We start from the raw sequence: 24,829 nt of genomic DNA on the forward strand, positions 1-24,829 counted from the left end.
GGGCCCTTTTATAACCAAGGCTTTGTCTATGCTAGAAAAATAGGTCTGTCTACGGTCACTGAGGGAAGGGGTGCGAAAAATCAATACCCCGGAGTGAAGCAGTTAAAGCAACCTAACCCCTGGCGTAGATAGCACTCAAGTCGATGGGAGAATTCTCCTGTTGACCTTGCTACCAGCTCTCAGAAAGGAGGAGTACCTATGCCCATGGGAGAATCCCTCCCATCAGGGTAGTGTCTTCAGCTGCAGTGTTTTAAGCACAGACAAGCCCAGAGTTAAGTAATGGCAGAGGGAGAGAAAAACAAAGAGGTACAAATAGGGAGAAAAGGCCAGTCTTCCACAGAGTGTTGAGAAAAGACGGAAAAGTACTAGAAACCTGTTCCAGGCATCCATAAAGTAATGACACAAGAGCCCCAAGGAGCAGAAGAGTTGCAGCAACTAGACACCGAAGGTATGTCTACACTGCAGTAAGACACACGCAGCTGGCCCACATCAGCTGACTCAGGCTCACAGGGCTCGAGCTGCGGGGCTATAAAACTGCAGTGTAGACATTTGGGCTCAAGCTCCGGCAGGCTCCAGCCAGAGCCCGAACATCTACTTTGCAATTTTATAGCCTTGCAGCCCAAGTCAGAATCCACTTACATGGGCTCAGGCCTTATTGCAGTGTAGACATACCAAGAAGGACTTTCAGAGCAAGTTGGCATGGCAACAATGCAATCCAATATACAGCTTCCCACTCCTCGCCCCCCAAAAATGAAAGGAGGGACAGTCAAAACTCTACCGAGATAATCCCAACCCATTTAATGAGTCTCTCTCTTCACGGGATTGAATGTTTAACATACTCTCTACCATCCCATCGCTAAACCAATCAATCCTGCACAAAACCACAGTTGAGGAGGGGGGAAAAACTCATCTTCCTCTGCAATAATTCAAAATCCCTTCAAAATTAGAAGATCATTTACTCTCTAGACCTCCTGCCAACGAAGCCAGTTCCTAAATGGGTCAAAACCAAAGGGGTGAGCTCTAAAAAAACCCTAAATATAAGCAGCCTCCTTTCTCCAACAGAAATAAATTGGAACAATATTACCCACCCACCCCCCAGTCCCACAACAATACAACCTTCCTCCCCTCAATGTCACAGACAGAGTCAGGACATCTGTTCCATCCCTATATTAAGTCCCCGACATTTTTTGCAATTTATTCAAACAGAGAAACACATGAAGAGTTTAACACGACACAGGGTTTAATGTTTGCTGCAAAAGGATAAAACGGTTTACAACCCCACTAGGAAATACATTGGTTTCCTCTAAAGCACAAGTCAGTGCCAAGGGACTCATCTTTAAAGCATGCATTGGTGGCAGATACATTGGGTTATATTAAAATGTCTTATCTGCAGGGGCAGCTCTAGCAATTTTACCGCCCCAAGCAGCCGCCGAATTGCCACCGCAGGACACGGACTGCCGCCCCATGCTAATTGCCGCCCCAAGCACCTGCTTGGAAAGCTGGCGCCTGGAGCCGGCCCTGCTTATCTGGTAAACTATTACGCAGGTCACAAACTCTGTTCTTGAATGCAGAGATCATTAACTTCAGTGGGGGCCCCAGGTGCACATTACAGTTCAGACTCATGGGTTGTACTGGTTAAGGATGTGCTGGGTCCAAGAAAATTCTCCTCACATGAATGGCAAGGATGTGAAGGAAAGTTTCTTCAGTGGCCCAAGATGTTTAAGTGGTTTCATTTCTATTCTGAACATGAATGCAACACAAGAACCATAAGCTGGTTCTGTATAACCCTGTAAAAAGGAATTCTCACTCACAGGGGACACAGAGCTTGCCGGGCCAGGGATTTTGGGCTCCTTATGCTGCAACTGATGACCCTGCTAACATACAGGACTTGGTGCAAAGCCAAGTCCCTGACCTCCTGGAGTCATTAAAAGAATCCAGGGCAGTTTTTGTAAGTGCAAGACTGTGATCCTACCATCATGATTCCAAATGGGCATTTCCATTTTGCCTCTCCCTACAGTTTTAATTAGACATGCTGCTGCTTTTCACTCCCTGAGCTGTATTATTGGGTGATTTTTCTACGTACAGCTAAACAGAGACCAAATTTCCCTTCTAGGGGAGACTGCATTTTGGAGGTTGGAGCATAGGGGATTCTCCTTCACTTCAACACTATTGCTCAGGTGTCAACAGTGCATCAGCACAGTAGGAAATTGCCATACCAAGCAGAGGGCTGTGATGGCGGCTAGCCCCACACTGAGTTTGGCATCATGCACGCCCAGCATGCAAAGGGCTTTGGGGCAGAAGCTGTCAGATATTTAAAATGCCATAGCCTGTACTATGACAAATGTGAGGGAGAGTTCTCCCTGCAGCCAGAGGGTGGGATAGGAAAGGAGAGGCAAGGAGAGGGAGAGCCTATGGAAAAGGGGCAGGGGGCTGAGAGGAGCTGGAGTGCATGTGGAAAGGGAGCTCAAGCAGGAAGCTCGGGGAGAAGCACGGAGGATGGGGCTGTATTGTTGGAGGAGAACACGGGGGACTGTGGGAGTGAGGGTGCAGGGGTCAGGAAGCTAGGGGCAAATGCTGGGGAGAGGGAGGCATGGGGGGGGGCTGTGGGAGGGGAACCTGTGCGGGAGAGGGAGTATTACAGATGGATCTGTATTGGGGGATGGGAGGGAGAGCTGGGGACAGAAGGAGGCTGTGTGAAGGGGAGCGCGGGGGGAGCACTGGGAATGGCCTATTGGGAGACGAGAGGTACAGGGCTGGGGGGAGCGTTGGGATGGGGCTGTATTTGGGGAGGCAAACAGGGGCTCAGGGAAGGGATCTGGGAATGGGGCTGTATTGTGGGAGGGGAAGTATGGGGGCTGAGGGGAGCCCTGGGGAGAGGCCTATATTGAGGGAGGAGAGTTATGGGATTTTATTGATTTTGTTCCGGGTGTCCTGGCTTGTTCCACCATCCTGGCTGATGGTGCTGTGCAAGTATGTGAATGTTTCTACACTGGTGAGAACATAATCCTCTATCCACACTGGTAATGGCGAGGCAATATTAAAGATCTGCGATCTGTCTTATTACGGATGATTTTCAGTCCAATTTGCTGGCTGAGTGCATTGAGTTGTTTTTTCTTGCATATGGCGCTGGGTATGTGATAGGAGACCGGCATCATCTGCAAAGTCCAGATCTTCAAGGGATGAGAAGAGTGTCCATTTAATGCCTCTTGGCAGGTCTTCTGTTGTACGCCTCATTACCAAGTCGATGGCGATGTTGAAGAGGATTGCAGACATGACACACGCCGACATACTCCTGTTTTGACTTCAAAACTGAGCTTGCTGTGATCAACACTGCATATAAAGTTGAAATAGAAGCTTTTGATGACATTGATTATGCAGAAAGGAATTCTATATGCCTGCAGAATACGCCATAGGCTGGTCCTGTGAATGCTATCAAAAGCCTTCTCAAAGTCTATGAAATTTATGTAGAGTTGCCATTGCCATTCTAAGCACTGTTCTATTATGATCTGGTCTGTGCATCCATGCCCTTTCCGAAAACCAGCTTGCTCTTTTTTGAGAACACTATCAACTGCCTCTGATATACGCTGAACTATGATCTTACACAATACTTTTATCTGTGCCAAGCAAAGTGTGATACCATGCCAGTTATTACAATCACAGAGTTCCTTTCTTTGGTATCTTCACTATAACCCCATTGGTCCACTTCTCTGGCACTTTTCCCCTTTCCCAGATTGATGTAAATAGAGGCGCCAGGATAGATGCTGCTACTTTAGGATTTACCTTGAACAATTCTGCATTCAAGTTATCCTTGCCACGAGCTTTCCTGTTTTATAAGGATCTGATGGCTTAAATGATCTCTTCCTTAGTCGGGGTGTCTGTGTTGATATCAAGATCTTCTTCTGCCTCCTGGATGTTTGCTTCCTCTTTAGGTGGCTCCCTGTTCAGCAATTCTTTGAAATGCTATGTCCAGCGCATTTCTTGTTCTTTTTCGGTTGTTAGTAGGTGTCCTTGTTTGTTCCTGATGAGAGTGCTTGTTGGTGTCTGCTGTTTACCACTGAGAAGCTGCATCATTTTGTAGATGGTTCCTTGTCCACCACGAGCAGCTGCATCCTCTGCTTGTGTTGCCAGATTATCAATATAATACTGTTTGTCCACTCTCGCAAGGCATTTGACCTCCCAGTGTGCCTTGCTATACGGCTTGTGGTATTTGTCCTTTAGCTTCTGGGATTTTGTGTCTAAAAACTTTTTTCTTCAGGGCTCGTCTGGTTTCCATGGCGTTCCATGTGCTGGGTGTGATTCACTTCTTCCTTTTCTTCTGCCTGAAGCCTAGACAGGCTTAACAGCTCTGTTCATATATTGCTGTTCCTTTGTCCCACTTCTTGTTGATCTCCTCATCTGCATTCCCCTCCTCTTCATCAAGGTCTGCAAGTGCTTGGAACCTGTTCTTTAACTGCAGAACCAAGGCTTTCTGTATTTCAAGGGACTTTAGCTTCTCAATATCATAACATCTATGTCCCTTGTTTGGTGGACCCACAGTTCTCAGTTTTAGCTTCATGGAGGCTGTCACAAGGTGGTTGTCGCTGCCAACAGCTGCACCCCTTCTCACTTTCACATCTGCCAGTGAGCGTCGTCATTTGCCATTGATCATGATATGGTCAATTTTCAGAGTAACAGCCGTGTTAGTCTGTATTCGCAAAAAGAAAAGGAGTACTTGTGGCACCTTAGAGACTAACCAATTTATTTGAGCATAAGCTTTCGTGAGCTACAGCTCACTTCATCGGATGCATACTGTGGAAAGTACAGAAGATCTTTTTATACACACAAACCATGAAAAAATGGGTGTTTACCACTACAAAAGGTTTTCTCTCCCCCCACACCACTCTCCTGCTGGTAAAAGCACAAGATCAAATCCGCACAGACACACCCCTGGAACCCCGACCAGGGATATTCTATCTACTACCCAAGATCCATAAACCTGGAAATCCTGGGCGCCCCATCATCTCAGGCATTGGCACCCTGACAGCAGGATTGTCTGGCTATGTAGACTCCCTCCTCAGGCCCTACGCTACCAGCACTCCCAGCTATCTTCGAGACACCACTGACTTCCTGAGGAAACTACAATCCATCAGTGATCTTCCTGATAACACCATCCTGGCCACTATGGATGTAGAAGCCCTCTACACCAACATTCCACACAAAGATGGACTACAAGCTGTCAGCAACAGTATCCCCGATAATGTCACAGCAAACCTGGTGGCTGAACTTTATGACTTTGTCCTTACCCATAACTATTTTACATTTGGGGACAATGTATACCTTCAAATCAGCGGCACTGCCCCATAGTATGCCAACATTTTTATGGCTGACTTAGAACAACGCTTCCTCAGCTCTCATCCCCTAACGCCCCTACTCTACTTGCGCTACATTGATGACATCTTCATCATCTGGACCCATGGAAAAGAAGCCCTTGAGGAAATCCACCATGATTTCAACAATTTCCCTCCCACCATCAACCTCAGCCTGGTCCAGTCCACACAAGAGATCCACTTCCTGGACACTACAGTACTAATAAACGATGGTCACATAAACGCCACCCTATACCGAAAACCTACTGACCGCTATTCCTACCTACATGCCTCCAGCTTTTACCCTGACCACACCACACATTCCATTGTCTACAGCCAAGCTCTGCGATACAACCGCATTTGCTCCAACCCCTCAGACAGAGACAAACACCTACAAGATCTCTATCAAGCATTCTTACAACTACAATACTCACCTGCGAAAGTGAAGAAACAGATTGATAGAGCCAGAAGAGTTCCCAGAAGTCACCTACTACAGGACAGGCCTAACAAAGAAAATAACAGAAAGCCACTAGCCGTCACCTTCAGCCCCCAACTAAAACCTCTCCAATGCATTATTAAGGATCTACAACCTATCCTGAAGGATGACCCAACACTCTCACAAATCTTGGGAGACAGGCCAGTCCTTGCCTACAGACAGCCCCCCAACCTGAAGCAAATACTCACCAGCAACCACACACCACACAACAGAACCACTAACCCAGGAACCTATCCTTGCAACAAAGCCCGTTGCCAACAGTGCCCACATATCTATTCAGGGGACACCATCACAGGGCCTAATAACATCAGCCACACTATCAGAGGCTCGTTCACCTGCACATCTACCAATGTGATATATGCCATCATGTGCCAGCAATGCCCCTCTGCCATGTACATTGGTCAAACTGGACAGTTTCTACGTAAAAGAATAAATGGACACAAATCAGATGTCAAGAATTATAACATTCATAAACCAGTCGGAGAGCACTTCAATCTCTCTGGTCACGTGATTACAGACATGAAAGTTGCGATATTACAACAAAAAATCTTCAAAACCAGACTCCAGCGAGAGACTGTTGAATTGGAATTCATTTGCAAATTGGATGCAATTAACTTAGGCTTGAATAGAGACTGGGAGTGGCTAAGTCATTTTGCAAGGTAACCTATTTCCCCTTGTTTTTTCCTACCCCTCCCCCCAGACGTTCTTGTTAAACCCTGGATTTGTGCTGGAAATGGCCCAACTTGATTATCATACACACTGTAAGGAGAGTGATCACTTTAGATAAGCTATTACCAGCAGGAGAGTGGGGTGGGGGGAGAGAAAACCTTTTGTAGTGGTAAACACCCATTTTTTCATGGTTTGTGTCTATAAAAAGATCTTCTGTGCTTTCCACAGCATGCATCCGATGAAGTGAGCTGTAGCTCACGAAAGCTTATGCTCAAATAAATTGGTTAGTCTCTAAGGTGCCACAAGTACTCCTTTTCTTTTTGCGATATGGTCAATCTGATTCTTATCTCTGCCATTTGGAGACCACCGCATCAGTTTGTGACTTTCACCATGTTCAAATAGGGCTCCACCGATGACTAGGTCATTCATATTACAGAAATCAACAAGCCTTTCTCCATTTGCATTTATGGTGCCACACCCATGTCTTCCAATTGCTCTGTCATCGTTTGTGCTGTCCTTACCCACATTGGCATTCAGGTCTCCCATTGTTGGATCATATTAAAGAAGTTCTGTATTAAAACCACAAATGAGTTTGATTCCCCATAGTTTAAATTCCAGGGTATTACTAATTAAGAGGTCTCTTGGTTTTTGGTACTGTTTCTCTCCCTCTGTGTGTGAAACTTGCAAGCTGCTAGTTGTGTTAGTACATTCTAAGACAGAGTCTGTTCTCAAAGCAATTCACAGAGACTCAAAGCAATACTCTAACAATAGAAACAGCACCCAGAGACTCCCCGCCCTTTTGTTGTATTAACAATTGTGATTAAAATAGAGATAGAGGATGTATGTGGATGGATGCTTGGTGTGGATAATAACTGAATGATCAGGGAGGTGCCAGCCTAAGAATCCAGTGTCCATCGGCTGAAGAAGGCGTCAAGTGGAAATAACCAGAGGACCCCCGGAGGGCAGACTGGAATCCACCCAACAGCCTCAAGAATGGGAGAACCAAAGAACAAGATAACATCTTGGAGCCGTCAGGAATGTGCCATCTGCTGATTGATTCAGCAACAGCATGATGCAGCAATTCCCATAGACTGGCATAGAAAGAAATTCCTATAAAAATAGACTCTAAAAAGTGAGAACTTTGGGGTCTGATTCTGCAAACCAACTTCCAGGAGCATCAGATGAGCATCTGACAAGGCCCTGCTCCCTCCTCATGTCCAGGCCACCTGGCCAGTGGCTTGGCATGAGCAACTCTAAGGCTGGTAACTATGATAACAACTTTGCAGAACCTGTGTGTGTGTGTGTGTGTGTGTGTGTGTGAGTGAATGAATGTGTGAATAAATATGAGATTGAATGGAATGTTATAGCTATAACTAACTGCTTACTATGATAACAACCTTGCAGAATCTGTGTGTGTGTGTGTATGAATGAATGTGTGAATAAAGATGAGATTGAATGGAATGTTACAGCTGTAACTAACTGCTTACTATGATTCTTTCTGTATTCACAATAAATGTGGTATTTTGCCTTTTTCCCTTTAATAAGATCCTGCTGGTTTTTATTTTATTGGTGCAACATTTTGGTGGAGAATTGCGAAAGGGGGAATATTGGTAAAAAACCTCAGTTATTGTAAATATTGGTGTGCACACCGCCAGCTCTAGTGAGCTAGGCATTTCTATTAGATTAAACCAGACCTGCTGGCCTCCGAGAAGGTAGCAGGGGACCTGCTGGCCTCCGAGAAGGTAGCAGGGAAGAACAGGTTAACCGGACCTGCTGGCCTCCGAGAAGGTAGCAGGGAGAAATAGGTTAACCAGACCTGCTGGCCTCCGGGAAGGTAGCAGGGGACCTGCTGGCCTCCGGGAAGGTAGCAGGGGAAAAACGCATAGATTAAGCTATGATTTCAGAATCTAGGCTGTGTCACTTGCTAAGTAATACCATCAGTGACAAAGAGATTGAAATATCCATGTTAAGATGTTTAAAAGAAAACAGGGTAAGCCAGTACCAGAGGGAGGAATGGAATCAGAAGGAACTCCAACCTCACCTTTTGTTAAAGAAATTACACCTTTTAAACAAATCCTTCAAAAATTTGGCCACAGTCCTTGGACTAAACAAGCCCTAGCTGATGTCTGCACTATTTCGGACCTAGAGGATAGATTGGCTCAGTATATCCTCATATACAAACCTTCTAGTGCTGCCAAAAGAGATGCAGCAGCAATTTGGTTGTTGTGGGAGGCATGTAAGGATTCTTCCCTCAGCTTGTCTTCATGTAAAGAGGAAAAGGCACAAATGGAAAAGGGAGCAGACAATTGGAAGGTGCTGGCTACAAATACCCAAAGCCAGCTGAAAATAGTGAAAGAGGCACTCCAGGAATACAAAAAGAGTGAAAAAGTTAACTCTGCAGAGGCTGGAGGGAATTAAGCAGCTAAACTTTGTGAAAATGTTAAAAAGGAAAAGTGTTAGAGAAAGAGCATTCTTGGTTTCTTTGCAGCCATTCTGAAAGAAAAATGGGCCCTTTTCCAAAGGAATGTCTGTAAATTAGCCAAGCAAAAATAAACTATCTGATTAAAATCATTTGACTGAACAATTTAGTCAAATTTGCTAAAAGAACATAAGAGGATTCTATTGGAACTTAACTGCCTCAAATGTATAAAGGGAATGTAAGATGTAAAAAACAGAGCAGTGTGGAAGGGATGTTAAGGAAAAGAAAATGTGTATGTATCTGTCTGTGTGTGTGTAAATATGTAAAGTTCTAAGGACCAGTTGGTTTTGTTTTTGTTTTAAATAATGCCACTAAAAATCCATTTGACTCTTTAATTCAAAGTTGCAAAACTGACAGACCTTTTTGCTAGACACAGGTAATTAGTGTTATTTGGCTTTGGGATTTGGCATTTAACCCTTAAAAGGTAACTCAATGCTTTACAAAATTTAAAATGTTTTTAAGTTGTGGCTGCAGCAGGGCAGTCAAAATCAGGAGAATATAAAAAAAAAAAATTCTGGATTCTTTTTGTTTGTTTGTTTTTTGTTTGTTTGTTTTTGTAACAAAATAGCAGATGAGAGTTGTAGTAAAAAAAAAAAAAATTAAAAAAAAAAGACAGTGCCTCTCTGAAGCAACAGCAGGGGTAAGGTGCACAAAACAAGAAGAAGCAATGTTAGAAACACTGAGTCTTAAAATGGCTCTGAGTAATCAGACTGTCACTTTGATAAAGGTACATGAAAACTCTAAGCAAAAAAAAGAAATAGTGACACCTTATGTAAAAATGGATCTGGATAATGTTACAGAAGCTAAACTATGGAAGGAATGTGCATTTGCCCCAGAACATGTGCAGGGTATATTGTAGAAGGGGCAAAAGAAATGCAAAAATACCATGCTACTTAATTAAAGTGCTATTAGGGCTCCAAAGGGAGCCACAGTAGGTTGGGTTTTCTTTTTCAGATTGCTGTGTGTTTTGGAAGCAGAAGTTAAAAGTAATCAAAACTCTGGTGAAAGTTGATTGTGCCCCTTTTAAGATAGAGTCTCTGAGCTGCTGATGGCTTTAAATCCAAAAGCAGGAAGCTTCTGTGAAAATGCAAATTACCTAAATGATAAAGGAAGGAAAGAACTAGCAGCACAAAGGAGCTGCAGATAAAGGACATACCTGGTCAGCAAACAAATTGTCTAAATAAAAGGCATGGGATAACAAGATAATTTTAATAAATTTAATGATAATAAGTATCCCTGTAACAATGAATAGTGTGTATGATTTTTGGAAAAACCCTTTTACGTCGTATGGTAATGATGCTTCTCAGTTATTACCTGTAAATAAAACTTAAAGCTTAACACAGCAGGAAAAACATTATAAACTTGGTCTGCTGTATAAGAAGGAAAACTCAGGGATTTAATGACTAAACAGTGGGATAATTTCCCCGTAACCCTTAAAAGATAAAAGCCATTGAAACCTGGCCTGCCTATAGAACAAAAACAGGAAAATGTGGGGGCAATTCCTCTGTTTTGCCTGCAATCAGCAAGGGTATTTGTAAAAGAAATATTTTAAGCAATAATCTGCCACCCCAAAAGGGGTAGAAACATGTTCTTTTTGTCTTTCAGAAAATCAGGAAAAGCTGATGCCAGCTGAAAAGAACCCAATACCATGAATCTACTGTCACAATAGAAATTGTGTTTTGTGTTCTATGTTTTGTCTTGTGTTTTGTCTTGTTGCTAGCACTGTTGTGTGTTTAAAAAAAAAAAAATACTGAAGACCTGCAGGAACTTAAAAATAAATTAAGCTTTCTGTCCCAACTACAGGACAGCCTGATACAAAAACAAGTACATGCCAATGTAGACTTGGTCCAAATTGGTCTGGGTAACCTAAAAGGCCGATGGAATCTTTAGTAATGGCTTAATACTATCACATGGCTTATCCATAAGAAAAAAAAAATTAGAAATAGGAAACTACACAGCCATAGCTATGGGATGCACTGAAATGCAGATACTTGCACTAGCTACTTTGGAACACAAAATGTTCTGGGTCATATTGGGAAATATTAAGGGTTTGATGCATTTGTTAAAAAAGAAAGAGATCATTGTTTGACACTTATCAATATGAATGGATGCAATATGTTTCCAGTATTGTAAAACCAGACTTGTTAATGGGAGAAATTGTTGTCAAAATTGCACATCAACAATCCCTGGAGGCAAAGGTATTGAAGGTTAGCCCACTACCCATATTACACATGGGATCCTTCTGGCTACCCTGGACCTCGAGCCAGTGGGCTGGGGAGGGAGGGAAGCTATTGGACACTAGAGGTTGTACCGAATGGACTCCTCAAAAGTGGGTGTGCCTCACCTTGCCTGTTGCCCCAGAACCTTGTAGTAAAGATACATCACTAGGATCGTGTATGTGGCATGAATTGGAATCACAAACTCAAATTGCCTCACAGTACCTTCTCTTGAATAGGCTACATAGAAAGTGACACTGACGATTATAAATCTTAGTGTCAAAAGGGGGATTATGTTGGATCATATTAAAGAAGTTCTGTATTAAAACCACAAATGAGTTTGATTCCCCATAGTTTAAATTCCAGGGTATTACTAATTAAGAGGTCTCTTGGTTTTTGGTACTGTTTCTCTCCCTCTGTGTGTGAAACTTGCAAGCTGCTAGTTGTGTTAGTACATTCTAAGACAGAGTCTGTTCTCAAAGCAATTCACAGAGACTCAAAGCAATACTCTAACAATAGAAACAGCACCCAGAGACTCCCCGCCCTTTTGTTGTATTAACAATTGTGATTAAAATAGAGATAGAGGATGTATGTGGATGGATGCTTGGTGTGGATAATAACTGAATGATCAGGGAGGTGCCAGCCTAAGAATCCAGTGTCCATCGGCTGAAGAAGGCGTCAAGTGGAAATAACCAGAGGACCCCCGGAGGGCAGACTGGAATCCACCCAACAGCCTCAAGAATGGGAGAACCAAAGAACAAGATAACATCTTGGAGCCGTCAGGAATGTGCCATCTGCTGATTGATTCAGCAACAGCATGATGCAGCAATTCCCATAGACTGGCATAGAAAGAAATTCCTATAAAAATAGACTCTAAAAAGTGAGAACTTTGGGGTCTGATTCTGCAAACCAACTTCCAGGAGCATCAGATGAGCATCTGACAAGGCCCTGCTCCCTCCTCATGTCCAGGCCACCTGGCCAGTGGCTTGGCATGAGCAACTCTAAGGCTGGTAACTATGATAACAACTTTGCAGAACCTGTGTGTGTGTGTGTGTGTGTGTGTGTGTGTGAGTGAATGAATGTGTGAATAAATATGAGATTGAATGGAATGTTATAGCTATAACTAACTGCTTACTATGATAACAACCTTGCAGAATCTGTGTGTGTGTGTGTATGAATGAATGTGTGAATAAAGATGAGATTGAATGGAATGTTACAGCTGTAACTAACTGCTTACTATGATTCTTTCTGTATTCACAATAAATGTGGTATTTTGCCTTTTTCCCTTTAATAAGATCCTGCTGGTTTTTATTTTATTGGTGCAACACCATGACGATAATTAGGTCATGGTGTGGTACTCTCTCTAACTCCACCTGTAGTGTAAGGTAGAATTTGTCCTTTACTTCTTCATCACTGTCATTTGTCAGAACATAGCACTGAATCAGAGAGATATTATTGTGTTTCCTTTCAGTCTGGCTCTCATAAGTCTGCTGCTGATGGATTTCCATTCAAGCAGGGAATGCTTCACTCCCTTCTTCAAAAGGATGGCAACACTCTCATGGTGTTGTCCATCATCCCATCCAGAAAACAGCAAAGTTTCTCACAAAGCTGTTAATCTTCCTGAGCCTGACCATCTGCTCTCGCTGACACCCAGGATGTGTAAGCTGTAGCGTCTCATCTCTGCTGTGACCTGAGCTAGCTTCCCTGTTTCATACATTGTCTGCACGTTCCAAAAACCAAGTTTTTGTCTTGGTGTTGAGCACTTCAGTCTTCATGCCAGTGGCTTCCTTTCGCCTTTCACCACCGGCAGTCATACAGGTCATTCACTCCTGAAGGCCATCACACACAGTAATGGTTGATTTCTCCGGTGCTGTTTCCGAAACATATTTTGCTTTTTATGGGGACAGGGTTGTTAGCCCTTTGCCTAATCCCCAACCTGGAGGACCAGGGTGTTGGGTTTTTTTTTTGGTCCAGCCCTCCCCCACAGACCAATTCGGCATGGTTGAACCTACCAGGAGCAAAAAGCCCCCACCGACACAGACTCTGGGGATCATTAGAGCACACAAGCTGTCCCACCACAACAAGGCACAGACACCAGAGGTCGGTAGAACAAACCAGGACATCCAGAACAAAATGAATAAAGCCAGGAACACCTTCTGGAGCTAAATAGGAACATGAGGAGGAGGAGGTGGTGGTGGTGGTATGGGGGCTGTGGGAAGGGAAGCTGGGGGGAAGCACTAGGGATGGGACTGTTTTGGGGGATGTACATAGGGGCTGGGCTGTACTGGGGAGGGGAGCACGAGGGATGGGGCTGTATTGCAGGGGCTGGGGGAAGGGAGCTGGGGCTGCAGGGGAGGAGGAAGGCGGGGGAAGGGAGCTGCGGGGGAGCTGGGGCTGTAGGGGGGGAGGAAGGCGGGGGCTGCGGGAAGGGAGCTGCGAGGGCGCTGGGGTTGTGGGGGGGAGGAAGGCGGGGTTTGGGGGGGCCCTGGGGCTGCATGGGGGGCACTGGGGCTGTCGGGGAGGAAGGCAGGGGCTGGGGGAAGGGAGCTGGGGAGAGGACAGCGGGGGCGGGGGGGGGCTGGGGCTGTAGAGGGGGAGGAAGGCGGGAGCTGGGGGAAGGGAGCTGGGGGGAGGAAGGCGGCGGCTGTAGGGGGGGCACTGGGGCTGCATGGGGGGCACTGGGGCTGTTGGGGAGGAAGGCGGGGGTTGGGGGGAGGGATCTGAGGGGAGGAAGGCAGGGGCTGGGGCTTTAGAGGGGGAGGAAGACGGTGGTTGGGGGAAGGGAGCTGGGGGGAGGAAAGCGGGGGCTGGGGCTGTAGGGAGGAGAGGAAGGCGGGGGTTGGGGGAAGGGAGCTGAGGGGAGGAAGGCGAGGGCTAGGGGGGCTGGGGCTGTAGGGAGGGGAGGAAGGCGGGGGCTGGGACTGTAGAGGGGGAGGAAGGCGGGGGCTGGGGGAAGGGAGATGCGGGGAGGAAGGTGGGGGTTGGGGCTGTAGAGGGGGAGGAAGGCGGGGGCAGGGGCTGTAGAGCGGGGAGGAAGGCGAGGGCGGGGGGAAGGGAGCTGGGGGGAGGAAGGTGGGGGCTAGGGCTGTAGAGTGGGGAGGAAAGCTGGGGCTGTAGGGGGAGGAAGGCGGGGGGGCTGGGGCTGTAGGGGGGGAGGAAAGCGGGGGCTGGGGGAAGGGAGATGGGGGGAGGAAGGTGGGGGTTGGGGCTGTAGAGGGGGAGGAAGGCGGGGGCTGGGGGAAGGGAGATGGGGGGAGGAAGGTGGGGGTTGGGGCTGTAGAGGGGGGAGGAAGGCGAGGGCGGGGGGAAGGGAGCTGGGGGGAGGAAGGTGGGGGCTGGGGCTGTAGAGGGGGGAGGAAGGCGAGGGCGGGGGGGCTGGGGCTGTAGAGGGGGGAGGAAAGCCGGGGCTGTAGGGGGAGGAAGGCGGGGGCGGGGGGGCTGGGGCTGTAGGGGGGGAGGAAAGCGGGGGCTGGGGGAAGGGAGCTGGGGGGAGGAAGGTGGGGGTTGGGGCTGTAGAGGGGGAGGAAGGCGGGGGCTGGGGGAAGGGAGCTGGAGGGAGGAAGGTGGGGGTTGGGGCTGTAGAGGGGGAGGAAGGCGGGAGCTGGGGGAAGGGAGCTGGGGGGAGGAAGGTGGGGGCTAGGGCTGTAGAGTGGGGAGGAAAGCTGGGGCTGTAGGGGGAGGAAGGCGGGGGGGCTGGGGCTGTAGGGGGGGAGGAAAGCGGGGGCTGGGGGAAGGGAGCTGGGGGGAGGAAGGTGGGGGTTGGGGCTGTAGAGGGGGAGGAAGGCGGGAGCTGGGGGAAGGGAGCTGGGGGGAGGAAGGTGGGGGCAGGGGCTGTAGAGTGGGGAGGAAAGCTGGGGCTGTAGGGGGAGGAAGGCGGGGGGGGCTGGGGCTGTAGGGGGGGAGGAAAGCGGGGGCTGGGGGAAGGGAGATGGGGGGAGGAAGGTGGGGGTTGGGGCTGTAGAGGGGGAGGAAGGCGAGGGCGGGGGGAAGGGAGCTGGGGGGAGGAAGGTGGGGGCTGGGGCTGTAGAGGGGGGAGGAAAGCTGGGGCTGTAGGGGGAGGAAGGCGGGGGCGGGGGGGCTGGGGCTGTAGGGGGGGAGGAAAGCGGGGGCTGGGGGAAGGGAGATGGGGGGAGGAAGGTGGGGGTTGGGGCTGTAGAGGGGGAGGAAGGCGGGGGCTGGGGGAAGGGAGATGGGGGGAGGAAGGTGGGGGTTGGGGCTGTAGAGGGGGAGGAAGGCGGGGGCTGGGGGAAGGGAGATGGGGGGAGGAAGGTGGGGGTTGGGGCTGTAGAGGGGGAGGAAAGCGGGGGCTGGGGGAAGGGAGATGGGGGGAGGAAGGTGGGGGTTGGGGCTGTAGAGGGGGAGGAAGGCGGGGGCTGGGGGAAGGGAGCTGGGGGGAGGAAGGTGGGGGTTGGGGCTGTAGAGGGGGGAGGAAGGCGAGGGCGGGGGGAAGGGAGCTGGGGGGAGGAAGGTGGAGGCTGGGGCTGTAGAGGGGGGAGGAAGGCGGGGGCTGGGGGAAGGGAGCTGGGGGGAGGAAGGTGGGGGTTGGGGCTGTAGAGGGGGGAGGAAGGCGAGGGCGGGGGGAAGGGAGCTGGGGGGAGGAAGGTGGAGGCTGGGGCTGTAGAGGGGGGAGGAAGGCGAGGGCAGGGGGGCCGGGGCTGTAGGGGGGGAGGAAAGCGGGGACTGTAGGGGGGAGCCCTGGGGCTGCATGGGGGGCGCTAGGGAGGAGGAACCGGAGCCCTCTCCCCTGAACTCACCCGCCGCTGCCACGCCGCACAGGCGGCGCCAACTCATGGGAGAAGCCGGGGCCGGGCGGGGCCCCCCGGGCCAGGGAGACTCCTGCTAGGGGGAAACCCCCGCCAACCTTCTGCACGCGTCACCGCGCGCGCGCGACCGCGACCCCTCCCCCTCCCACGTGGGCGAGCCGGCGGCGCGCTCCGCGTCTTTGGAGACGGCGCGTTGCTTCATGGGCGGGCCGGCGCCGCGTGCTGACGGCGGCGGGCGGGTCGAGGAAGGGCGCGCGCGCGGTGGTTGTTGGGGCGGGAGGCCTCGCGCAAGAAACGCCTCCGAGCCCGGGCGTGAGTCCCGTGAGGGGGAGCGAGCCTCGCCGAGGGCGCTGCGTGCGGAGAGGGCGCCGCCCGAGGGGCCGGGCCGCGGTGCGGAGCGGGGGGCGGGCGGCAGCGAGCGCGGCTGCGCGCGGGCGGGCCCGGCCGAGGGAAGGGGCCGCTCGTGTGCCCGCGGGGGTCGCTGCCAGGCCGGCCAGGGCACGGTGGCGGGAAGCGGGCCTCGGGGCTAAGCCCTCAGGCAGGGGGCAGCCGTGAGGGCGGGGGCGTGACGGCCGCGGGGCTGGTGCGCGGGCGTCTCCTGGCTGGGGCGCGGGACCTCGCCCCCCCCAAACCGCAGGCCTCGCCCCTGGGGTTCCCGGGCAGCCTCACAATGGGGTAAGGCCTGTGGCCCCCCCCGCGCCGGGATACCGCCGCCCCCCCTGCGGCCCCTGCATCTGCTGCCTCAGCTTCCCCCCCCCCCCCCCCACCGCCCTTGCGCCCAGGACCTCAGCGCCCCCCCCCCGTGCCGGAAGGCCCTGGGGCGCGGGGGGAGGAGGGGAAGCAGGCTGGGGTCACGGGGCCCTGGGGGGAGGGGGGAGCAGGCTGGGGTTACGGGGCGCGGGGGGAGGGGGAAGCAGGCTGGGGTCACGGGGCCCTGGGGCGCAGGGGGGGGAGCAGGCCGGGGGGCACGGGGCCCTGGGGCGTAGGGGGGAGGGGCGAGCGAGCAGGTTGGGGGCCACAGGGGGGCTGAGGTGCCCCCTGATTTGCTACCTCAGCCCCCTCTGTGCCCCCTGACTTGTTTTTCCCCCCCTCTCCCCTGCTATCTTGCATCCTGTGCCCCAGGGCCCTGTGCCCTCTGACCTGCTACCTCAGCCCCCTCTCTGCTCCACGGCCTGTCCCCGTCCCCCCCACTACCCTGCTACATCACCCCCAGGGCCCTATGCCTCCTGCACCTGCTACCTCAGCTTGTCCCCCCCTTGCACCCAGTACCACAGCCTCCTCTGTGCTCCACAGCCATTCCCCCCCTCCCCTGCCACATCACCCCCTGCCTCCCAGGGCCCTATGCTCCCTATACCTGCTACCTCAGCCCCCTTCTGCATGCAGCTATCTCAGCCCACCCTGTGCTCCATGGCCCGCCCCCTGCACCTGCTGCCTTAGCTCTCTCTATGCCCCATAGTCCTGCTACCTCTCTGACCCTGGCCCTGTTGCCTCCATGTTCCCTGGGTGACCCACCTCCCCTCTCCTGCCATGCCCCCTGGGGCACCTGTTATCCTCATGGCCCTCCCCCACATCCCTGTTACCCTGCTCTGGCTGCCCCTATAACTGCCTGTCACCCTGCTCTTGTCACTGCCTATTGCCCTGCTACACCATATATGCCCAACACCCTGCCTGTCACCCTGCCCATCACTCTGTCCCTGCTTCTCCCTACTTCTTTTTTTCTCAGACCTTGAGGTTTTATTTTCCTGGGTTCCCACTGTTGGGATGCTTTAGGATCATAGGAGTTCTAGCTATAACACCTCAATCAATTAATCTGTCATTGCAAGTGCAAGAGGGGAGACCCCAGCACAGGATGTATCAGATCTTAATCGGATAGGTGTTTGTACAGCAGCCTATTGAGATGTGGCTTGATCCTGTTTGAAACATTCAGGTGTTGCCACAACACAAATAACACATAGTAATGTGTTTAGCATGTGTGAGTGCTACGTGCAGAGCAAGGGTAGGGGAGGCAGAGGCAGGCTATAACTCCGTTACATGGGAGCATTAGGGAGCTTTTAGAGTCAGACAAGTGAAAAGCTATTGCAGTCTTAAGTTGTTGCATGTGAGCCTAATCGTGACCCTGCTACACAGACTAGTCATGGAAGGTTATAGGAAGGAGGCTCCTACGCAGAGATCCCAGCTTGCAATATGGCCAGGTTTTGGTTAATTGGTGTCTAAAATTCACACAGCACCCTCGATATTGTATCCAGAGATGGCACAGAATGGCTAAAGGATTTTATATGTGGAAAATACTGGGCCAAATTCATTCCTGGTGTTGCCCCATTAAAGAGTTCAACCAGGGTTGAATTTGGCCCACTGTAGTAAAGGGGGGGAAATAACCTCTTCCTATACAAGGGTAGATATGAATGTATGAGGTGTTCGGGCCAAACTGCAGCCTACCCTATGCATTCAGGGGTGCAGCCAGCTGTATGAAATGTGTGCTGGCTATACTGCTCCCCTCCTGTGATTATACCCGTAATCCCACACGACAGACCTGGTGTATAACAGGATCATCAGGAACCCTGCAGGTGCAATTAGACTGAAATATGGAGCAGAGTGTTAACCCTTGGGATACTGAAGGGAACAGTACATGTTTTGGGTACCTCTCCTTTTCCCCTCACCAGACACGTGATTCCCCTCCACCATCAATGATCCCTCCCTGCCAAAGCAATTTCCTCCTGCCATTCATTCTCTCCTCTCAGCTGCCAGTATTGTGTTGCCACACAGAGCTCTGAGCTCTGTACTCATCCTTGGTATATTGGAGTTGTTGGGAACCACCATCAGAGGAGGAGAGCAGGGTCAGAGGAGGAGAGGGAGGTTTGGGGGATCAGAGAGGCAGAGGCAGATGGGTTTGCTCCATTGCAGAGTCCCAGTGTGACTCATCTGTCAGCCGTCAGAAAACAGTTCCTTCTCCTTTGGCAAAGCAAATCCAGTGGCTACTAGAAATTAGCCAGTTTCCAGATGACATGTGTTTGGGAATTACCTTATTTTCCTTAGACTTAATAATAAAATCTGATGAAGAATTAAGTGAACTTGCTAGTGACTATGAGAAATGTTGCTGCCGAAAATTAAATGTCATACATTGGATATCTTCCTTATCTTCTGTTTCTGCTTTAATGCAAGTTGCACCATTACTACCTGGAACGATCAAAGAACACAAAGCACAGATTGGCCTGATTTGAGCAGCCATATGCTATAATTTTGCAGAGAAAGAAGGTGAAATCATCAGTTCTCAGAATCCTCCTTTACACTAACTTTTCATTTTAAAGCACTTTCCAAAATGCTAATTAGCTACCTCAGAATTTCAAGGTTTTTTGTTTTTTTAAAAAAATGGGCAGTTTCAGAAGAGATTTGATTAAAGTCACAAGAAAAGGCTGCTTTGCTTGATCCATCTCTTTTTGGCCCATTTGGTCATTAGGTTACCTACAAAGAGAAGAACATGTATGGTGCAGAGCTGTGGTGTAAGAGTTGGATCATTTACCTTGAAGAACTTTATGGAATAATTTCATGCAGCAATTAAATCCAGTATTCCAGGCACAGCCCTCATTGAACTGGTTCCTTGGACTTCTGTGGTTTTACCTAAGAGCAGGATGGCAGCAGTAAGCAGGACTCTGGGGTAAGCTTCACATTCAAATACTGTGACTTGGCTAAAGGGCTGGCTGATGTTGGTCCTGGTGTTAATTTTGATTGAATAAATGGGCTATCTCTTCAGTAGGTACTCAGTACCTCAAAAGATCAGACCCTTTATGACCAAGAATAAAGTTTGTCGTTATTCTCGTTAAGACAGGATCTGATCCTCCAGCCCTTATTGCCCAGATTGCCCCAGTGAAATCAGGCGTTGACACCCTGTACCCCATGTTCACCATTTGTTATATTTTGTACAAAGTATGCCTTGTGAGGTATCATTTGAAAACTCATAATCTGCTGAATATTATTATCCGGTTGAAATGTTACTCCTGGGGGAATTCTGCACCATTGTGCAATGCCGAATTTTGCAGAAATTAATGGGTTTTGCGCATAATTTCCTTTCCCCCACAGAAATGGATTGCAGTGCTGCTGGCCGCAACTAGAGGCCACTGGGCCTGGCAGAGCCCAGTTTGCACATAGAAGACATGGGGCGGGGAAGGGGGAGAGAGTAGAGGGTTCCTAGCAACTGTAACTTCCTCTATGCCTTGAGGGAAGGAGACAGTGGCGCTCAGAAAACTCCACACAAGCCTGGCTGGGAACCAGCAACAGGCTGTATCTCTTTCTGGAACCCTGGGTGGTAAGGGGACAGGTGTCTGGGCTGCGGGTACAATGGCTGGGCTCTGGGAAGGAGGGGGATGGGTGTGTGGGCTGGGGGGACCCTCATGGCTGGGCTCGGGTGGGAGAGCGGGTTTGGGTGTATTGTATTTTCACTCTATGCATCTGATGAAGTGGGTTTTAGCCCACGAAAGCTTATGCCCAAATAAATTTGTTAGTCGCTAAGGTGCTACAAGGACTCCTCGTTGTTTTTGAGAATCTTAGGTCAACAAGCCTAGCGCCTAGTCTTCATTCCAACAATGGGTAATGAATATCTATCTATGAGCTTATACTGGCCAGGAGGGTCCTGAATAGTATAAGATGCACATTTTTGGGGAGCAAGGTTGGGGCTGAAGGGTATGCATGGTGTCCTCCTGTATGTAATTCATGGATGGCTGGGCATAGCATTCATGTATTCAGCTGGGGGTGACTTTACATGCTGGTGGCTGAGAGTGAGGAGAGCCTACAGGGGCTGTTGTTCATCAGCAAAACGGTATAAAAGGCATGCCAGGCTGGAGAACTAAGGGGACAGAGCAGTCCAGATTGCACTCTGGGGAATGTCAGTGGTATTGTTCACTTGAGTTAAGAGTTCTATGACCAGGACCAGTGAAACCAAATCTATTGTGCCCCTCATGCTCCTCTTCTCTCTAAACGAAAAAGTCCTGATCTTTACACTTCCTCTTAATGAGGAAGATTTTCCATGGCTCTAACCATTTTCCTTGCCTGTCTGTACTCTCCTATTTTTGCTGTTTACATTATTCCACTTTGCTTTTCTGTGAAAATTGGTGATCCAAGGCCCTGTGAATTCTAGTCACATGATATAAATTAACCTAGTGCAATTTGTCCTGGAGGCCTGTCATCAACAAATGACTTATTTATTTGAAGAAAGAAAAACTGATCATTAAAATGTCAGGCTGTACTACAGGACCAAGGATTTGCAGATGAGATCTGTCCGATTGTGGGATCTAAAAGAGGGGCTTAGTCTGTTCATCTGTGCACAGAACTTGAGTTCTAATCCTGGCCTGGAGTTCTAATCCTCCCAAGCCACTTAAATACTGTGTGGTTCAATTTCCTTGATTGTTGTTTTCTCCATTAAGCATTTGCTTTCCTTTGAAAAATGCCTTAGGTCCTGTGTAAAATTGTTGTATAAGCAAAAATATCGTTATTGTTAATATAATTACTTAATATTTGTAAACCACTTTGAAGGTAAATGTTATGTAAATGCTCATCATCGTTAATATTACCAGGGTTGTGGTGGAAGCTTCTTTGCTTGGGACATTTAAAAGTAGCCTGGCTGGAGGAGTATAAATCTCTTCCGTCTCTAGTCCATGTTCTGTGACATGGTGTCATGTATAAGGCCCTACCAGTTTCACAGCTATGAAAAACATGTCAAGGAACAAGAAATAAGCCCTTCCCTGTGAAATCTGATCTTCCCATGCTGCTGGGAGCTCCTAGCTGCTAGTCTGGGCTGAGCTGGGGAAGGACAGGACTCGTCCTTCCCCTGCATGGCCGCTCTTGGTGGGGAGATCAGACCTACCTCCAGTGGCAGCGCAGAAGTGAGGGTTGTACAGAGCTAAGCTTAAGGCTTCTGCCTCTCAGGGTGCCTGGCTGTGGGGCTTCTGCCCCCAGCGGCTCCTGGAGTGCCCATGCGTTTATCCGCCACTGGCTGGGGCTAGCAGCTAGGAGCCCCCGGCAGGGCACTCCCAGCAGCACAGGGAGATCAGATTCACCTCCAGCTCCGGGAGCCTCTTCCCCCTGCTGTAGGAAGCTCCAGGGCTGCTGCCTAGCTGCGAAGGGATCACAGAAGTGAGGGTGGCAATCCCCTGACACCCCCCCTCCCCCCACGATCATATTTTGGGTAGGGACCCCCTTAGTTACAATGCCCTGAAATTTCAGATCTAAACAGCTGAACTAGTGAAACTGACCAATTTTAAACCTTCTGGCCGTGAAATTGACCAAAATGGACTGTGAATTTGGTTGGGCCCTAGTCATGACAAAGCCCTGGCTGGGATGATTTGATTGGGGATTGGTCCTGCTTTGAGCAGGGGGTTGGACTAGATGACCTCCTGAGGTCCCTTCCAACCCTGATATTCTATGATTCTATGTATGTTGGTCTACTGAACTTGACTATCTTTTCCTCTGCCTCCCTGTGGAATGGAGGGGAAGAATAACTAACCCTGCCCTGTTTTAATTCCTCTTAGTTTGTTGCGTCAGGATGCCATGCACAGGTTACTCCCCATTGCTTGCCATCTGCATACATCCCTCAGCCAATATAACTCCAACAGGACGTCCATCGCCCGCATTCAGAGGCAGACGTACGGCAGGTCCTACCCCGTGCTCTTGGTCAGGCCTGATGGATCTGCTATTCACATCCGCTATAAGGAGCCAAGGCGGATCCTTACAGTAAGAAATTGAGCAAAATCTAATTTTTAATAGAACTGCTGGGATGGAGGTTGTATTGAGTATTGCACAAGTAGGTGCGTAACGAGAAGGGTGGAGTTACAATTTCCTCTGAAGCATCCTGTGTCGGTCACTGATGAGTACATAGGATTTGCCATATTGGATCAGACCATTGGTGGTCAGGATATTAGACTGGATGGACCACTTTGATGCTGTAGAGAAAGGTGATAAACCTCCAAATGCATTTGTCCGGGGGCAGAGTTGTCTCCTTATCCTGAAACATGAGGTTCAATTAAGTTCCTCCAAGGAGGCAGAGCCACCAGTATTTTTAATGGTCATCTATTTAACAGGACATAAGGCTAGATGGATCATTAGATACTGTTGGGGTGACTGTTCCAGTGTTCCTACATCATAGACACTTTGTGAAGCTGTAGAAGTAGTACTAATTAGCAATCGCATTAGATTTTTGGAAAGTTGTGTTCAGCTCTATCCCAATTTCTTCCTAGTTTGCTTCCCCAGACGCTTCCACCCTCAGACGGCCAGTTACATTCATTAATCCCTGCTCGTTGAGGGCAGGGTGCATCTCCCTTTAGAGCCTGTTAACATTGCTCCAGGTGTTGGCCTGAATGATGAAGTGGGCTCCCTTCCCCGCCTTCCCTTCAGATGGATTACAGAAGATGGAGGGGGCTAATCTTCAGAATTTTTTAATTTCCCCTCACCTATTTATAAGAATATGGGGCTGAAATCCCCCCTACCCTAGAAATGTAATGGATGTCCTGTCTGGGTGCTGTGTGTGGTTATAGTTCAGAAGCTACCTCATGCTCCAGGCATTTCTCAGGCAACCCCTGACCCCCTCCTTCCTGCTGATCTCAGCCTCCTCTAGCCAAAGACAGGTCTTTGAGATACAGGCCTTTTGGGGGGGAATGTGGTGATTCCAGGAACCAAACCCCTTTACCCCTTGGAAAGTCACTTGAATACAAGAGCAGGTGAGTCAGAGTCTGGATGGCTATGGGGATTAATAATGGGATAAAATGCCTTTCACCTTGAGGTCACCAGCATAAAACCAGTCCCGTAACTGAAAGTTATTGCCATCTGATGGATCTTACGTACGAGTTTAGTGGGTCTTGGGTCAGCTCCCAGTGGGTAGGTGTCCACAGCACAAAACCCACCACCACAAATGGTTCTTATTGGCCTAGTACTGAATGAGTCAAATTGAATTATCATTGCATGTCTAGACGTGGTCCATTCAAGTTGGGGTTGATGCACCATGGCTGGTGGGGTGAGAGGAAGCCAGTGCTGTATCTCTAGTGTGGATAAGCACAGGACTACATTCCGCAGAACTGTTTTCCCAACACTTTTCTCCAGTAATAAATCCACTTAAAAATGCAATCTTCCTAATTGAAAAGAAACCCAATCCCTCCTCCACTTATTATTTTTTTCAGCTTATTTTGCACAGTACTAATAACTGCAACCTCTACATGCCACATTACTTTTGCCATTGCCCAGTCAACCCCTGTTTGGAAGGTTAGATGTTTGTGTTCTGCTGACCTTTCGCTACTACATCATACATCCTCGGGATAACAGATGAATGCAGAATAACTTCTGCATCTGCCCCCAAACCAGTGAAACCCCAGCAGTCAGTAAGAGCATCGTGTTAATAAAATGATTCCTATTTGATTAACCTCTATTGGGATTTTTATTTTGCGGCAGACTCCTCTGCACAACAATATCCCATCTCTCTCCTTTTGAACAGTGAGGCATTTGAATAAGATGCCTTTGTCTGATTATTAATTTTTGTTGCCCTCCAGATGCCTGTAGACATCAACACTCTTTCTGAGGCTGAAAGAAGAGCGAGGTTACGGAAACGCGATCCCAGAAGGCTTAAGAGCAAACAGGAGGAAGTGTTGGATGATGAGTTTAATTTGGATGATTACAGAAAATTTTGGAAGAAGAAATGAGTTTGTTCTGAGGATCTGTGGAAGTGTAAAGGGAAGATTTGGCAACCTGGGCATGCAGAGAAGGAGATTGTAACTTACTGTTATAACGAGAAAGTTCATAGCTGAGTAAAGATTCTTTCTCTTCTGTGCATCTGTTTCTTTTATATGTATCAGAGTAACCGCCGTGTTAGTCTGTATTCGCAAAAA

At 49.1% G+C, this 24,829-nt stretch overlaps 2 protein-coding genes across 8 annotated transcripts in view; one reads left to right on the top strand and one right to left on the bottom strand.

Moving 5' to 3' along the window:
* GUK1 (guanylate kinase 1) overlaps window positions 1–16,091 on the bottom strand; it is a 54,380-nt gene extending 38,289 nt beyond the window's left edge. For all 3 annotated transcript variants that reach the window (XM_037891241.2, XM_037891239.2, XM_037891240.2), the window contains exon 1: window positions 15,960–16,091. In XM_037891241.2, coding sequence (XP_037747169.1) covers window positions 15,960–15,996 — 37 coding nt within the window. In that variant the 5' untranslated portion in view covers window positions 15,997–16,091. The remainder of the gene's footprint in view (window positions 1–15,959) is intronic.
* Window positions 16,092–16,154: 63 nt separating this feature from the next.
* MRPL55 (mitochondrial ribosomal protein L55) lies at window positions 16,155–24,771 on the top strand. Of its 5 annotated transcripts, XM_043541687.1 has the most exons (5): window positions 16,194–16,280; window positions 19,128–19,220; window positions 19,423–19,620; window positions 22,487–22,688; window positions 24,494–24,771. In XM_043541687.1, exons 3-5 carry the CDS (start codon window positions 19,595–19,597, stop codon window positions 24,641–24,643), a joined length of 378 nt encoding a protein of 125 aa, XP_043397622.1. In that variant the 5' UTR covers window positions 16,194–16,280; window positions 19,128–19,220; window positions 19,423–19,594; the 3' UTR covers window positions 24,644–24,771. The 5 variants fall into 5 exon arrangements, with proteins under 5 accessions (XP_037747171.1, XP_043397622.1, XP_037747170.1 ...); XM_037891243.2 differs by lacking the exon at window positions 19,128–19,220 and having other exon boundaries at window positions 16,155–16,280; XM_037891242.2 differs by lacking the exon at window positions 19,128–19,220 and having other exon boundaries at window positions 16,221–16,358.
* Window positions 24,772–24,829: the final 58 nt, after the last annotated feature.

Source organism: Chelonia mydas, chromosome 2 (genome assembly GCF_015237465.2).
Source record: "Chelonia mydas isolate rCheMyd1 chromosome 2, rCheMyd1.pri.v2, whole genome shotgun sequence".
In the NCBI taxonomy this organism is placed as follows: Eukaryota; Metazoa; Chordata; order Testudines; family Cheloniidae; genus Chelonia; species Chelonia mydas.